General features: G+C 41.6%; 3 protein-coding genes across 4 annotated transcripts; 1 reads left to right on the top strand and 2 right to left on the bottom strand.

Moving 5' to 3' along the window:
• The first annotated feature begins 793 nt into the window (after window positions 1-793).
• On the top strand, window positions 794-5,313 carry ttc8 (tetratricopeptide repeat domain 8). 2 transcript variants are annotated; one of them, XM_058090108.2, is made up of 15 exons: window positions 794-1,007; window positions 1,266-1,289; window positions 1,401-1,521; window positions 1,593-1,656; window positions 1,721-1,880; window positions 1,972-2,061; window positions 2,146-2,190; window positions 2,265-2,350; window positions 2,624-2,711; window positions 2,801-2,911; window positions 2,993-3,132; window positions 3,213-3,387; window positions 4,332-4,454; window positions 4,673-4,756; window positions 4,826-5,313. In XM_058090108.2, the coding sequence occupies exons 1-15, from the start codon at window positions 894-896 to the stop codon at window positions 4,940-4,942; spliced, it is 1,542 nt and encodes a 513-aa protein (XP_057946091.1). In that variant the 5' UTR covers window positions 794-893; the 3' UTR covers window positions 4,943-5,313. The 2 variants fall into 2 exon arrangements, with proteins under 2 accessions (XP_057946091.1, XP_057946092.1); XM_058090109.2 differs by lacking the exon at window positions 1,266-1,289.
• On the bottom strand, window positions 5,197-10,976 carry LOC131140044 (uncharacterized). Its single transcript, XM_058090114.2, has 7 exons — window positions 10,466-10,976; window positions 10,274-10,390; window positions 8,684-8,935; window positions 8,449-8,612; window positions 8,336-8,354; window positions 6,610-6,727; window positions 5,197-5,466 (listed from the first exon to the last, which is right to left on the bottom strand). The coding sequence occupies exons 1-7, from the start codon at window positions 10,566-10,568 to the stop codon at window positions 5,325-5,327; spliced, it is 915 nt and encodes a 304-aa protein (XP_057946097.2). The 5' UTR covers window positions 10,569-10,976; the 3' UTR covers window positions 5,197-5,324.
• Window positions 10,977-11,609: 633 nt separating this feature from the next.
• On the bottom strand, window positions 11,610-14,674 carry LOC131140043 (uncharacterized). The gene is made up of 6 exons (XM_058090112.2): window positions 14,507-14,674; window positions 14,316-14,417; window positions 12,542-12,805; window positions 12,316-12,479; window positions 11,921-12,060; window positions 11,610-11,845 (listed from the first exon to the last, which is right to left on the bottom strand). Exons 1-6 carry the CDS (start codon window positions 14,607-14,609, stop codon window positions 11,686-11,688), a joined length of 933 nt encoding a protein of 310 aa, XP_057946095.2. The 5' UTR covers window positions 14,610-14,674; the 3' UTR covers window positions 11,610-11,685.
• Window positions 14,675-15,017: the final 343 nt, after the last annotated feature.

Below are 15,017 nucleotides of genomic sequence, written 5' to 3'. Positions count from 1 at the left end.
CAGATGACGGACAAACTTATTGTCCAATGGCAGCCTAATTACCATTCACAAGGCGAAAAAGCAGGAAGGGACCATTCCACACATTACTAACTTTATTTATTAACCACTTTAACAATTGGCATAGTTGAAAATAAAGTGCTGTACATCAGGGATGAGTGAAACATTGGAAAAATTAAAACCTATATTGAATAAAATATAGTTATGGGGCTTCAATCAATCATTTTCTGTACAACTTTTCTTCATTAGAGTCATAACTGAGCTGGAGCCTATCTCAGGCACATTCTATAAATATAAATAACCAGCCACACTCAAATCCACATTTATGAGCAATTTAAGTCTACATTTAACTTCTATGGTTTTGGTATGACCGGACCACTCTAAATAGTTTACAGTCTGATTGATTGTAGTACTGACTACACTGAGAAATGTAATTTAATTATCACAAAAATAGAAATCTGGGCATGAAAACAAACCTACATATTACAAAGGGGAACACAAAAGAGAAACGAAATAAATTCCAAATTACATACAAGAAGATGAAGTTTCATACTTGTAACAACAAATACCACTAAGCCACGCCTTCCTCATTTGCATGGCAATATAAACCTACTACAGAAAAGAAGAAATAAATAATCACAACAAAAAATACGTTTGAAAATGTAACGATGTATTCGAGGACTTTTCGAGCATTCGAGGATTTTTAAAAATCTGTATTGTTCAAATGATAATGTCGAGTTTTTGTCATTGTACAGGATGTGGCTTAAACAGGAAGTAGCTGTGTTAAGGACCCGCCCTCGTCCGTCATTGCGTAGCAACAGAGGAAGCTTTGGATCCGCCATAATCCAAAGCTCTTTGCTAACTGTTTCTCCAGTTATTTTCCCCCGAACGACGCAATGGAGGTGACAATGGACCCTCTTTTTCTGGCCTGGAGCTATTTCAGGAGACGGAAACTGCAACAGTGTTCAGATATTTGTTCAAAAATATTGCAGGACAGCCCCTATGACCAGGTAATGTGTAGCATTTAGCCGGCTAGCGCACTAGCTTGGATAGGCTGTCATCAAATGCTACTAAATCCTCATAAATGTGGCTTTGTGAGGGTTTAATGTATACAAGCGTCTTTCCTTCTTCACATTTGTTTGCTATTACCTCTTGTCTGGCTTATGTTTTTATGTCTGTCGTGATTGTTTGCTATTATTTTGTCTGCCTTATTTATTTATGTCTGCCGTGAATGTCCCTTTTCCACACCTTTTTGCATGCTGTCTTAGGATTCCTCCTTGTCTATTTCAGAGGTAACATTGACAGTCTCTCTTATCATTTTTCGTGCATTTTGTACTTCATCAGCTGTCCAACCAGTGTTTGCAATAGCTAGTATTCAATACTGATTGCTTGATTTTTCCCAGGCTGCCTGGAGCCTGAAAACACAGGCTCTTACAGAGATGGTATACATTGATGAAGTTGAGGTTGATCAAGAAGGGATTGCTGAGATGATGCTGGATGAGAACACCATTGCTCAGGTTGCACGTACGTACAAACTCTTTAGTTGGCCTGTATTAAGTGGATGCATATAATTAATTAGTGTGACTGTACCTCAGGCCCTGGAACATCTCTGAGACTGCCTAGAACAAGTCATGGCGGAGGTCCCACACCTGCTGTCAGGTACAAACAAAACTCTTGTGAATAAATCATTTTGGTGTGATCAGAGGTTTTCCCACAATTGTAGGCCTATGACTCAGTCTGGACGGCCCATCACAGGATTTGTGAGACCGAGCACCCAGTCAGGTCGCCCTGGGACGATGGAGCAGGCCATCAGGACCCCACGCACTGCAAGTACGGCTCGGCCAGTCACCAGTGCTTCAGGTCGATTCATGCGGCTGGGAACGGTGCGAAAATGTGACTGACTGGATGTGACACATGTGGCAAGAAGGCAGATTCGGGAAGTAAAATATTTTCACTTTTCCCTTTGTCCTTCAGGCTTCGATGTTAACCAACCCAGACGGACCGTTTATAAACTTGTCAAGGCTAAACTTCTCTAAATATTCCCAAAAGCCCAGCCTATCTAGGGTAAGACATACAGTATGTACAACCCTTTCCTCAGTTTCAGCAGCATCATTTTGGAGTAATTAAAATTAAAATTTTCCTTCTTAGACGCTCTTTGAGTACATCTTTCATCATGAAAATGATGTAAAAAACGTAAGTGATGAGCATTTACAGCATTAATGGAACTGCTCAGCATTTAATTCCATTTCCTTTTTTTTCCCTCTCAGGCTTTAGATTTGGCTGCTCAAGCAACTGAGCATGCTCAGTTCAAAGATTGGTGGTGGAAAGTACAACTAGGAAAATGCTACTACAGGCAAGTGGCACATAAACATACACACACAGGCCACATTCATGTTGTTTACTATGGAAACTCTAAGGTCAAATTAGACCTTTCCTTTGTTTGGATTTTGCATAAGAAATAATGGAATTAGAAATAATATGTGTCTTGTGTCAAACGCTAACCATCATAGAGCTTGTAGCAATTAAGAAGTTCAGTTCTGTGCGACTTGGATTTTAGAGGTTCCACTGTAGTGCTTCTTTTTTTTCTTATACATTTACAATAAGATGAATACTCTGGATTTTGTAGGCTTGGTTTGTACAGAGAGGCTGAAAAGCAGTTTCGATCAGCTCTAAACCACCAGGAGATGGTGGATACATTCCTCTATCTGGCTAAGGTGATGATGAAGACATCAGTGACAAAGTACCTGTAGATCCCTCTTCTAATTAAGTGTAACTAATAAGACTAATATATGTTTTCCATCAGCTGTATCAGCGCCTGGATCAACCAATAACGGCTCTCAACCTCTTCAAACAAGGCCTGGACCACTTTCCTGGTGAGGTCACCCTCCTGACGGGAATTGCACGCATCCATGAGGTATAGTATGTGGCCAATCAAGAGTCCACTCTGCTATATGACCTGGAAACACCATGTCCATTCTATGACATGTTGTCGCAGGAGATGAACAACATTGCATCAGCCACAGAGTACTACAAAGACGTCTTGAAGCAGGACAACACACACGTGGAGGCCATAGCTTGTATAGGCAGCAATCATTTCTACTCTGATCAACCTGAGATCGCGCTGCGCTTCTACAGGTCGGACATAACCTCTCTGCGTCATGGCTGGTGGACGTTGCATGTTGATGGTGATGGTGACCCACTTTTTTCTGTACTAGACGGCTCCTCCAGATGGGGGTGTATAATTGCCAGCTATACAACAACCTGGGCCTGTGCTGCTTTTACGCACAGCAGTACGACATGACTCTGTCGTCTTTTGAAAAAGCCCTAGCCCTGGCGACCAATGATGAAGACCAGGCTGATGTTTGGTACAATGTCGGACACGTCGCTGTGGTGAGTTCACTGTTTCATGAAACTTGAATTTAAATCATACAAATACTATATGTTAAAAAGAAGAAGTTCTATTGTACACTTCATACACTTTTTACACTGTAACTGTACTTTTATTCATTTTCTACCGCTTATCCTCACGAGGGTCGCGGGGGTGCTGGAGCCTATCCCAGCTGTCTTCGGGCAAGAGGCGGGGTACACCCTGATATTTGTCAAAAATATGCACCTTGTCTGTATTTTTGCCTAAATGAAGCATTTCCAAGTAGAATGCAAATATAAGGCATTCAGAAGACTCATTCAACGACGCTGTGAATGACATGTAGTATTCTATACTGTTCACTATAGTTATCACTAATGACACTAGTGACACACAAGCACCAGACTTCATTTTTCAGAATTTGCTTATCCTCGCAAGGGTCGCAGGTGTGCTGGAGCCTATCCCAGCTGTCTTCAGGCAAGAGGCGGGGTACACCCTGGACTGGTGGCCAGCCAATCACAGGGCACATATAGACAAACAACCATTCACACTCACATTCATACCTATGGACAATTTGGAGTCCAATTAACCTAGCATGTATTTGGAATGTGGGAGGAAACCGGTGTACCCGGAGAAAACCCGCAGAACATGCAAAATCTACACAGAGATGGCCGAGGGTGGGATTGATCTTGGGCTGTGAGATCTGCGCGCTAACCACTAATCCGCCGTGCAGCCCTGTAACTGTACTTGTCCAAAGTCATAAATAGTAATAGTCATGAAAACTCGCAACTTCAAAAGTGACTGTTTTCTCTCCAATGTGGAACAAACAAGTCCGGGAGATATTTTTTATATAACTCTCTATGGACACATTTAATGTTAGAACACGAATACAAATGTATAGTTTGCATAATCAGAGACCTTTGCTGAAGATGAAAACACAACTTGTGAATACATTATTCTGTGTTCCCAGGGTATAGGAGACCTGACTTTGGCCTACCAGTCTTTTAAACTGGCTTTGGCGTTTAATAATGACCATGCCGAGGCCTACAACAACCTTGCAGTGCTGGAGCTGCGCAAAGGCCGTGTTGAACAGGTACGCACATCACCTGGAGGGACTGAGGGTTGCCGTTTTTCGACCCTCCAGTGTGATATGACATAGTCATTCAAAAATAATCCCTTAAGGAAGACCTAGATTTCCATACTGTACCCATTTGTGGTTATCTGGTTATTTAGGCCAGTTCTACACTGCTAAAATAATTTATGTATCTTTCACAAATACTACTTTTTTTCCCACGATTCTCTTGGGTCCAGTCCAAAGCCTTCCTGCAGACGGCTGCCACATTGTGCCCTCACATGTATGAGCCACACTACAACCTGTCCATTCTTTCTGAAAAGGTAATTTATGTCCTTCCGTTTGTAGTTCAGCATATCATTAAGGAACTCAGTAGACATTCTGTTTTCCAGATCGGAGACCTCCAAAGTAGCTACATTGCTGCCCAAAAGTCCGAAGATGCCTTCCCAGAGCACGTTGACACGCAGCAGGTTTTGATGCAACTTCGGCAGCATTTTGCAGAGCTGTGAGCTCTTGATTGTAGAGTGGTGTGAATTAGGTACATATCAGTAAAGATTTATATTACATGGAAAAAAAAAGATTCAGGGATTCCTCACAGGCTCTGCTTACAGAAATTAGCGTATTTTCCAGACCATAGTAATTATTATAATATTTAGCTCTGCCTGCAATGTAATGCTGGTCTACATGTTGCAGTGTATGAGATGCACAGCTGTTATTTTTATGAATGACGTAAAGCAGTGATATAATATACTTATGTACTGTATCTAGTAAAAGAAAAAATATTTTATTGATTACTTTCACTTCAACTTTTGTAGTTACTTATTTGTAACCATTCTGACAAATTAATTAATATGTCAATAAAAAGTCAGAGCTGAAACAACAGCAGTGACACTAATTAGCCGGCATTTCACAAATCCATTTGAGATAGTGATTGCATGGTGCATCATTCCAGCCTTTAAAGGGGTTGTCTCTGGGGTACGTGGCTGCACAGTCTTCATTGCCATAGTTATTGGGCTCGCCATCATTCCAGTAACTGAAACAAATCAGGTGTCATATCGCTCAGTGTTAAAACCCACTGTATAATAGCCAGTTAGTGCTCATTTTACACTTAAAATTCTATGAATAAATTGGTATGATAGCAGGAGGGAAAAGTGTGAATAAAACATGCCTTTTTAATTTGAGCATCCATTTGAATCTACGGCTTAGATAGATGCAATATTGTGTTTTTAGCACACACTTTAGTGGTAAGTGGATGATGGTTATGCAGCAATTTTCTACATTTTATGTATTCAAAACACATAGTTATCTCCTTCCCTCCTACACATACATACATTTTTTTTACTTGGAAAAAGTTTTCATCTTTACATGACTATTCTCTAACTCTCACCTTCCCGTTGAAATGATGTATACAGTGCACCATGATTGTGGAGGACAAAATCAATACTGATATTTAAAATCTGCATATATATGGTATATCTCACAAACGTGGAAACACGCCTTACATTTCAGCAACCATTCTATATTCTCAGGGGACAAAGCTATAGAAATTAAACTTGGATATAGATGTTTACAAAAGCCAGTGTATTGCTTGTGTCTGTGTAAATATTTATTGACCTCTAAAAAATAAGTCAACATACAACCGTTATTGTCTAAAAAGCTGGCAACACAAGTGACTAAACCTCAGAGTGAACATTGCCAAATTGTATAAGAGTCAGGATTTAGTGTGAGCCCCATTATCTAGTACTGCCTTAATCCTCTTGGGCATGGAATCGACCAGAGATGCATAAGTTGTTACTGGAATCCTCTTCCATTCCTCCATGATGACATCACTGGTGGAGCTAGTGTATGTTAGACGACTTTCCACTTAAAGATGTTATCTCTGCTTCAAAATGTCACAGAATTCATCTCAATGTGGTTCATTCAATCAATGAACCACAACTTCCTTGGGTTGGGAAGCACTCATGCAGTCTTGCATTACTGTAGTATTGTCCCTTGAGAACATAGAGTATATTGTAATAAGTATAAATTCTAATTTTAAAGTAAAAAAAAAGAAAAGTAATTTTCTGTCACCTTTGAACATTTTGAACACATTTTGGTATATTTGGCTCATTTCTTGCAACAAAAAAAAGAGTGATTTATTTATTAGTAGTGACTGAAGACAAAATTTGAGTGTTACCCTTCAAGTAGCCTTGTTCCTTCCAACCAGCTCCAGACTCCTTCCTCGTCCACATCTCTCAGTCCGATCCAGAAGCCACTCTGTGTCATGGATGTCGATGGGTCTTGATGATGATTTACAGTGAAGAAAATAAGTATTTGAACACCCTGCTATTTTGCTATTTCTCCCACTTAGAAATCATGGAGGGGTCTGAAATTTTCATCGTAGGTGCATGTCCACTGTGAGAGAGATAAACTAAAAAGAAAAATCCAGAAATCACAATGCATGATTTTTTAACAATTTATTTGTGTGATACAGCTGCTAATAAGTATTTGAACACCTGTGTATCATCTAGAATTCTGACCCTGAAAGACCTGTTAGTCTGCCCATTAGAAGTCCACCTGCACTCCATGTATCATCCTGAATCAGATGCACCTGTTTGAGGTCGTTAGCTGCATAAAGACACCTGTCCACCCCATACAATCAGTAAGACTTTAACTTGTAACATGGCGAAGACCAAAGAGCTGTCCAAAGACACCAGAGACAAAATTGTACACCTCCACAAGGCTGGAAAGGGCTACGGAGCAATTACCAAGCAGCTTGGTGAAAAAAGGTCCACTGTTGGAGCTATCATTAGAAAATGGAAGAAGCTAAACATGACGGTCAATCTCAATCGGAGTGGAGCCCCATGCAAGATATCACCTCGTGGGGTCTCAATGATTCTAAGAAAGGTGAGGAATCAGCCCAGAACTACACGACAGGACTTGGTCAATGACCTGAAAAGAGCTGGGACCACCGTTTCCAAGGTTACTGTAGGTAATACACTAAGACGTCATGATGTGAAATCATGCATGGCACGAAAGGTTCCCCTGCTTAAACCAGCACATGTCAAGGCCCGTCTTAAGTTTGCATATGACCATTTGGATGATACAGAGGAGTCATGGGAGAAAGTTTTATGGTCAGATGAGACCAAAATAGAACTTTTTGGTCATAATTCCAATAAGCGTGTTTGGAGGAAGAAGAATGAAGAGTACAATCCGAAGAACACCATCCCTACTGTGAAGCATGGGGGTGGTAGCATCATGCTTTGGGGGTGTTTTTCTGCACATGGGACAGGACGAGTGCACTGCATTAAAGAGAGGATGACTGGGGCCGTGTATTGTGAGATTTTGGGGAACAACCTCCTTCCCTCTGTCAGAGCATTGAAGATGGGTCGTGGCTGGGTCTTCCAACACGACAACGACCCGAAGCACACAGCCAGGAAAACCAAGGAGTGGCTCCGTAAGAAGCATATCAAGGTTCTAGCATGGCCCAGCCAGTCTCCAGACCTGAACCCAATCGAAAATCTTTGGAGGGAGCTCAAACTCCGTGTTTCTCAGCGACAGCCCAGAAACCTGACTGATCTAGAGAAGATCTGTGTGGAGGAGTGGGCCAAGATCCCTCCTGCAGTGTGTGCAAACCTGGTGAAAAACTACAGGAAACGTTTGACCTCTGTAATAGCAAACAAAGGCTACTGTACCAAATATTAACATTCATTTTCTCAGGTGTTCAAATACTTATTTGCAGCTGTATCACACAAATAAATTGTTAAAAAATCATGCATTGTGATTTCTGGATTTTTCTTTTTAGTTTATCTCTCTCACAGTGGACATGCACCTACGATGAAAATTTCAGACCCCTCCATGATTTCTAAGTGGGAGAAATAGCAAAATAGCAGGGTGTTCAAATACTTATTTTCTTCACTGTATTAACTCACTTATTGCAATCTGACAGGAGATGGCATGTAAACACACACATGTATGTCCTCGTTCACCACATATTGCAATGGTGTTCCGTAAAGCTGCTGCAGATTAGTCTCACCTGCTTCTCTGAGGTATCTACCACCGCCAGGTCACTGCCATGCTTCTTGCAGAACTCCCGGGCTTCCTGCCACGACCTGCGAGAGTACGTTTCAGAGAAGCTGAAGAAGTAACACACAGAATTCATGAAAGTCCATCCTGGTGAACAGCGTCTGCAGCCCTCCTCTGTAACACAATTGCATTATTATTGTCGCTATGATGCTTTCACTGACTCACTTTAAAACCAAAAGTCTTACTTGTCATCGGTAGGTGGGATTTTAAAACTGCAATATCGAGTTGGATTTTGTTTGCCTGCTTTTTGTAGTCTTTGTTTCTTATAGTCTGATGTTCAAGCTGCCACTTGGTTACTTGCTGCTGCCTGGTCTCTTCCGCCAAACGTTTCTGGGATTGGTCTCGTCTTTGTGAGGCGGCGTTGTAGGACTTGTGCAGTGTGGCCAACTCACGGTTGAGGCTCGCCACCTTTCGAGGCTCATCTGTGAGGTTGTTGTCTGTTGTCACGGAAAAAGGTATGTAATGTGACACTTTAATGCAACACTATGTGCAATCAAACAAACAATCAGGAGGTAGAATAATAGTCCCGTCCAACTAAGTACATAAATATTGGCATATTTGAAAATATTCCAACACAATTTTCCATTTCTGGCTGCACAGCGGGTGAATGGTTAGCGGGCAGGCCTCACAGCTAGGAGACCTGAGTTTGATTCCACCATCGGCCATCTCTGTGTGGAGTTTGCTTGTTCTGCGGGTTTTCTCCGGGTACTGCGGTTTCCTTCCACATTCCAAAAACATGCTAGGTTAATTGGCGAGTCCAAATTGTCCATAGGTATGAAGGTGAGTGTGAATGGTTGTTTGTCTATATGTGCCCTGTGATTGGCTGGCGACCAGTCCAGGGTGTACCCCGCCTCTCGCCCGAAGACAGCTGGGATAGGCTCCAGCACGCCCGCGACCCTTGTGAGGATAAGCGAATTCTGAAAAATGAAGTCTGGTGCTTGTGTGTCACTAGTGTCATTAGTGATACCTATAGTGACCAGTATAGAATACTACATGTACTCACAGCGTCGTTGAATGAGTCTTCTTAATGCCTTATATTTGCATTCTCCTGGGAAATGCTTCATTTAGGCAAAAAATAGAGGTGCATATTTTTGACAAATATTTGACCACAAAATTCTAACCACAAAGGTGTGATAACTGTATTACTTGTACCAGCATGGCACAATTCTTGTTGGAAAAATTACAATACATACAGAGTAGTAGCAGAGACTGAATCAATACGATTAAAAGATATATAAATAAACTATCATGTAACTATGATGTACATTTTTGTCAAAAGCAGACATGCATAAAAATGATTACTACTGCAGTATTACTACTGCAAATTCATACATACACATTCATACCTATGGACAATTTAGAGTCATGCATGTTTTTTTAGGAATGTGGGAGGAAAACCAACGCACGCACAGGGAGAACATGCAAACTCCACACAGAGATGGCCAAGCGGAGAATCAAACCCAGGTCTTCCCGATGCGACCCTTGTTATAAATACCTTCCTGGTAATTCTCTTACATTTTCTTCTTTCGCTACATTTTTCTGAGAATTTCCCAGACCGAGTCCCAGGTCCAAATAAACACCCCACGCTTGATAAGCAAACCACACCATAACAGTTGTGTTGTAACAGCAACAAGTCAAAATAAGTTAAGCATCGAAGAGCTAAGGGAAACATGAATGCTTCATTACAGCAACTTTAATTGCCCTGTTTCGACTTAAGTGGTAACTTGCATCTTGTTGGAATCTCTTGAATGTGTAACAGGTTCATCGGGACTCACAATAGACTCCCAGGCCGATATCCACAGCCAGCAGAACAGCAGCAAGCACAGCCAAGGTGATTTCAAGCACTCTTTTAGGGTCCCACGTAGAGGTAGGCCTCACCATCGACAGGGATACTCCACAGTGACAAAAACAGAAGCTTTGAGTAGCAAATGGAACAGAAATGGACACTTTTGTATACGTAAGTATACCTTGTTTTTTCTCACGGATGGAGTGGAGTGGTGGCTCATTCACGCTCAAGTCCTCCTGAGATATCAGCTTGTTGTAGGAGCCGTCAGATACGCTCGCCTCCATGTTGGCTGTTCACATGAGAGTCGTCTGGAGGGATTATTTGGGAGGACATTGCCCCACGGATGCGTGTGCAACATTACAAACAGAAACAGTTCATTTGTTAAATATTGACATTGGACACATGGGTGAGGGTCGGGGGGTTACAGGATCATCCACAGGTGATTTTCCAATGGTTTATGTGTTTGGAAGATGCTTATCAAGGGACATTAAATATAATAATGCTTTTTACACTTTTCTAAATGTTCTTACAGTGTTGTACTATACTGTTAAATGATGCCAAAGTGTCAGCCAATGAGGTTTGCGCATTTGTAAGAAGTTTTGGATGGCTCAGTATGCTTGATTTAAGTTCTACTGATGTCAGTGCGATCGGGACTTCCTTGTATGGGCGGCAGATTATCTGCACTCAGTAAATGCGGACCGGAAGTCCTAGGGAGCGCTCAGTAGTGTGACCAACCACAGCTTAGTGGGTGTACCTACGGGATGGCCGGGCGTTGAATAAATTAAATACACCGTTTGGATCAGGAGCAGGAAGCCCTTGGAAATACTGCTAAAAGATGTACAGAATCTGGAAGATCTAGAAAGCTTTCTGTGCATGTTATTGTGTGTAGCTGCTCTATAGGAGTCCAAAACTCAATAATATTAATTCATTTTCTACCACTTATCCTCACGAGGAGCCTATCCCACCTGATTTCGGGCGAGAGGCGGGGTACACCCTGGACTGGTCGCCAGCCAATCACAGGGCACATATAGACAAACAACCATTCACACTCACATTCATACCTATGGACAATTTGGAGTTGCCAATTAACCTAGCATGTTTTTGGAATGTGGGAGGAAACCGGAGTCCCCGGAGAAAACCCACGCATGCACGGGGAGAACATGTAAACTCCACACAGATGGCCGAGGGTGGAATTGAATTCGGGTCTCCTAGCTGTGAGGTCAAAGTGCTCACCACTCCATCGCCGTGCACTCTCTCAATAATACTCCATAATCAATAATCCCTTCTACACAACCCCACATACTGATATGCTAAAAGTATTTAGTGCTGTACAAGCATTCATAGTGCATGATAAAATTGAACGCATATACTATGTTTATTGGAACATGGTTCATTTGTGAATTACTCAAGTGGCTTTGCCGCCATCTCACATATCCAGTTGTACAGGTGCTCCTGGCAGTTTCCATTGTACCATACTTTTCTGGTGTCGGCGTAGTAAAAAAAAGCAGCACAGTTCCCACTCTGAGGTCCACTGCTGCTTGGCTGGTCGTTTCTCCAGTACCTTGAGTAAATCAGCATAAATCATTCATTATGACAAACTGGATTGTTGCACTGAAGAAAAGCAAGAGTTGCATACCCTGTTTCAGTTTCAGTCGTGTTGTTAATCCACACCCATGTTCTTTGTGATTCCATGAGTCGTAGACCGATCCAGTACCCGTTCTGCCACCATAAACCCGAACTGGAGGTCATTTTTGGAGCATTTTCGCTAATAAGTATCTGGAAGAAATAAATACTGGAATTGAGCTGACTTGTGCAGGTAATTAGTTTTGCGGTGAGGATGAAACTGACTTAGATTGGTCAACCTTGTACTCCATCCAACATAGAGTAGAATCCTTCTAGTCTGACATTATCATTTAACAATATGATGATTGCAGTACAGTTTGACACCACTGTAAGCTACAGCTACAATATAAAAATAGAGCATTGTTGTGTTTGTGAAGGCAGAACACCATCACTGATTGGTCATTTAACCTGTTCCTGTAAGTTGTCAATCACGAGGAGGTCTCCACCTCGACCATGGCAGTCTGCTCTGCTGTCTGGCCAGTTCTTTTTGGAGTCATCCTCAGAGAGAGCGAAGTAATAACAGGTAGATTTAAGAAGGGTCCATCCTGAAGGGCATCTGTCACAGCTTTGCTCTGTTGCAACAAAAAATAACAAAGTTATTAAAGAATTACTTGGTTACACAATTAAGACTTACCAAGAGTGGATTTTTTAGATTTGAGATCAGCCTTTTCGGTTTGAAATGTTTCAATCTCTCTCCGGAGGACGTCACCGACTGCCTTCTGCTGCTTCAGTTGGAGCTTCATCTGAATGTGCTTCGTCTGCTCCCTGACTAATGCTGACTCAGCATCCTGCTGTGCTTTGAGAATGCCACTGTGGTTGCGGAGATAATTACGCTCAATGATGAGGGACGAGACGGCTGAATGAGGCGTCTGAAGGTGATCTTCATTAGCATTGGCACCTGAGGGCCACAAACACATCATAGCATTACCTTGAAACCTGGTTTTACCTCATTATCCACCCATCTTCTTCCGCTTATTCGAGGACGGTCACGGTGGCAGGGAAACCCAGACTTCCTTTTCCCTGACTACTTTGTCCAGCTTCTACCAGTGGATCCCATAGCATTCCCAGGATATGTTGGAGAGACTATGTCCCCAAGCCACTCAAAGATCAACATCGAAAAAAACAACAAACTATTGTATATACTATATAACATACTACAACCACAATACTGCTAAATTATTAACGCTATAAGAACTGAGCATTCTAATTTATGTAAACGTTAGAAAGCCCATAATTTACATTGTTCCTCGTGAGGTGTTGTTTTGTCCTACTGTGTTCAGCCGTCAGTAAACGCACCACAGTGCGCCGTTTCGTCGGTGGAGCGATTTATGACATCTCTGACGCTTTGTTGAGCCTCATCCACCATTTCACCGGGTTGATGCTGTGCGTGAATGCATAGAGGTGAGATTTTGGTTCCATTGTGGGAGCTGTGCAGTTGTTTGCGCACCTTTTCGCTAAGTGAGGCTCCTTTGTTCATTGGTGCTAATATTAGCATTCAAGCTAACCGTATGACCAACTGTTGTTCTAATAAGCGTCATACTTACTTCATTTCCTTGTTGATTTATGTATGTAATGTGCCTTTCGCTCATTATTATGTTTATGTAATATGAGTTACGTTACTTTACTCATCATTTTATTTGTGTATTTGTATTATATGTATGTTGTTACAGTACCACAGCATAAACCCTTAAAAAATCCACCAAACAGAGGACAACCTGCTGTGTTCTTTGACTTGAACACACCCCCAATACCAGGGATGGGCAAACTACGGCCTGGGGGCCACATCCGGCCCGCCAAGTGTTTGAATACGGCCCACCCGTTCTTTCTAAGGTATTTCATTTAAACTTAACATACAACCTGGCATCATGGCTTGAGCCAACCTTTTCATGGTTGAAGTAGCTGTTTTATCAATATTGTTATTTGGTGTGGTCTGTTGTTTACAAAGTGCTCCTGAAAAAAGGGACACAAGCTAATAATAATAATAATAATACATTTAATTTATAACTAAAATATAGTAAAATATAAAGTAAAATAAGTAAAATATATAGTCAGGCCCCCCGTCAATTTTGTTAAACCAATGCGGCCCACGAGTCAAAAAGTTTGCCCACCCCTGCCATATACCTTTGACCGCTCCAAACCAGTGCATCCTTGGAGACATTGTCACCACGCCGAGAACCACGATCCATTTCAGTAAAGACAATGTTTAATGCAACTTTTCTATTGGCTCTGTGTACCTAATATTTTGGTCAGTGGATTTATGTCAGAAAATCAGATACGGAATTCAAAATGACATCTTCACATCAAAAATTGTGTCACTCCTAAACACGAGCTGATGATTAAATCTTTAATTGATCGAGCATGCACTTTATTTACCGTTCAAAATGACCCATGTGTGAAGTTTTACTCACAGTAAATGGCGATGACGACAGCAGCTATTAGCAGGACAGCATTGAGCAGGCCCAGAACCCCCACAGTCAAGCGGTGGCGTGGAATCCCATATCCACGTCCCACTGAAGTGGAAAACAAGGCCACAGATAGACAAAAAAAAAAAAAGCTCACAGGTTGTTCAGACAGTTGAAATATCAACGGTGGTATATACCTTGTTGAAATTTCTGAGCACGATTTGTGTTGACATTTTTGGAAATCCTTTGCTCCACTGTAGTTTCCTCTCCTTGTTCCGACTGTGACTGAATGTTCTCCATTGTACTTTTGTGCAAGTGCTGCTTATTGATCTGTGCAGCTCTTGTTTATAACTACTGATAAGGGTTGTGTGTGTGTGCGTTTCCTGTCATATTTTGAATTAAAGCAATAGTAAAGGATCTATCCCACTGCGTCATTTAACAATTCCATATGAAAAACAAAATGTGTGGACTTTTTAAATCTGTTTTTAGTAGTTTTTTAAACAAACTACCTAGATGTAGACAGACTGTACTAGCTATTCCAACCTTTGGACAAGTTCAAAATTTCTGCTAACAGCGATTCATATGGGATGTCATGATTGATCACTACAGCGTGTAGCAACATTGACATGTTTTCCACTGGTAGGTTCCAGAGGATTACAGCCAAGGTGCAGCAGCATGAGAAAAATAAAGAAAAACATGTTTCTAACT

The sequence above is a fragment of the Doryrhamphus excisus genome, linkage group LG14 (assembly GCF_037039965.1).
Source record: "Doryrhamphus excisus strain RoL-2023G ecotype Guam linkage group LG14, RoL_Dexc_Guam_v1.1, whole genome shotgun sequence".
NCBI lineage: Eukaryota > Metazoa > Chordata > Actinopteri > Syngnathiformes > Syngnathidae > Doryrhamphus > Doryrhamphus excisus.
Note: the sequence above shows the minus strand (reverse complement) of the source record. Positions and strands in the feature narration are given on the sequence as shown.

Coding starts and splice junctions, on each gene's coding strand:
- ttc8 (XM_058090108.2), top strand. CDS start 894: ATGGAGGTGACAATGGACCCTCTTTTTCTGGCCTGGAGCTATTTCAGG. Junction 4,455..4,672: donor GCAAAGGCCGTGTTGAACAG/GTACGCACATCA, acceptor TCTTGGGTCCAG/TCCAAAGCCTTCCTGCAGAC. Junction 4,757..4,825: donor TGTCCATTCTTTCTGAAAAG/GTAATTTATGTC, acceptor TCTGTTTTCCAG/ATCGGAGACCTCCAAAGTAG.
- LOC131140044 (XM_058090114.2), bottom strand. CDS start 10,568: ATGGAGGCGAGCGTATCTGACGGCTCCTACAACAAGCTGATATCTCAG. Junction 10,391..10,465: donor CATCCGTGAGAAAAAACAAG/GTATACTTACGT, acceptor GTCACTGTGGAG/TATCCCTGTCGATGGTGAGG. Junction 8,613..8,683: donor ATCCCACCTACCGATGACAA/GTAAGACTTTTG, acceptor ATTGTGTTACAG/AGGAGGGCTGCAGACGCTGT.
- LOC131140043 (XM_058090112.2), bottom strand. CDS start 14,609: ATGGAGAACATTCAGTCACAGTCGGAACAAGGAGAGGAAACTACAGTG. Junction 14,418..14,506: donor TGCTCAGAAATTTCAACAAG/GTATATACCACC, acceptor TTTCCACTTCAG/TGGGACGTGGATATGGGATT. Junction 12,061..12,315: donor TTGACAACTTACAGGAACAG/GTTAAATGACCA, acceptor TATTTCTTCCAG/ATACTTATTAGCGAAAATGC.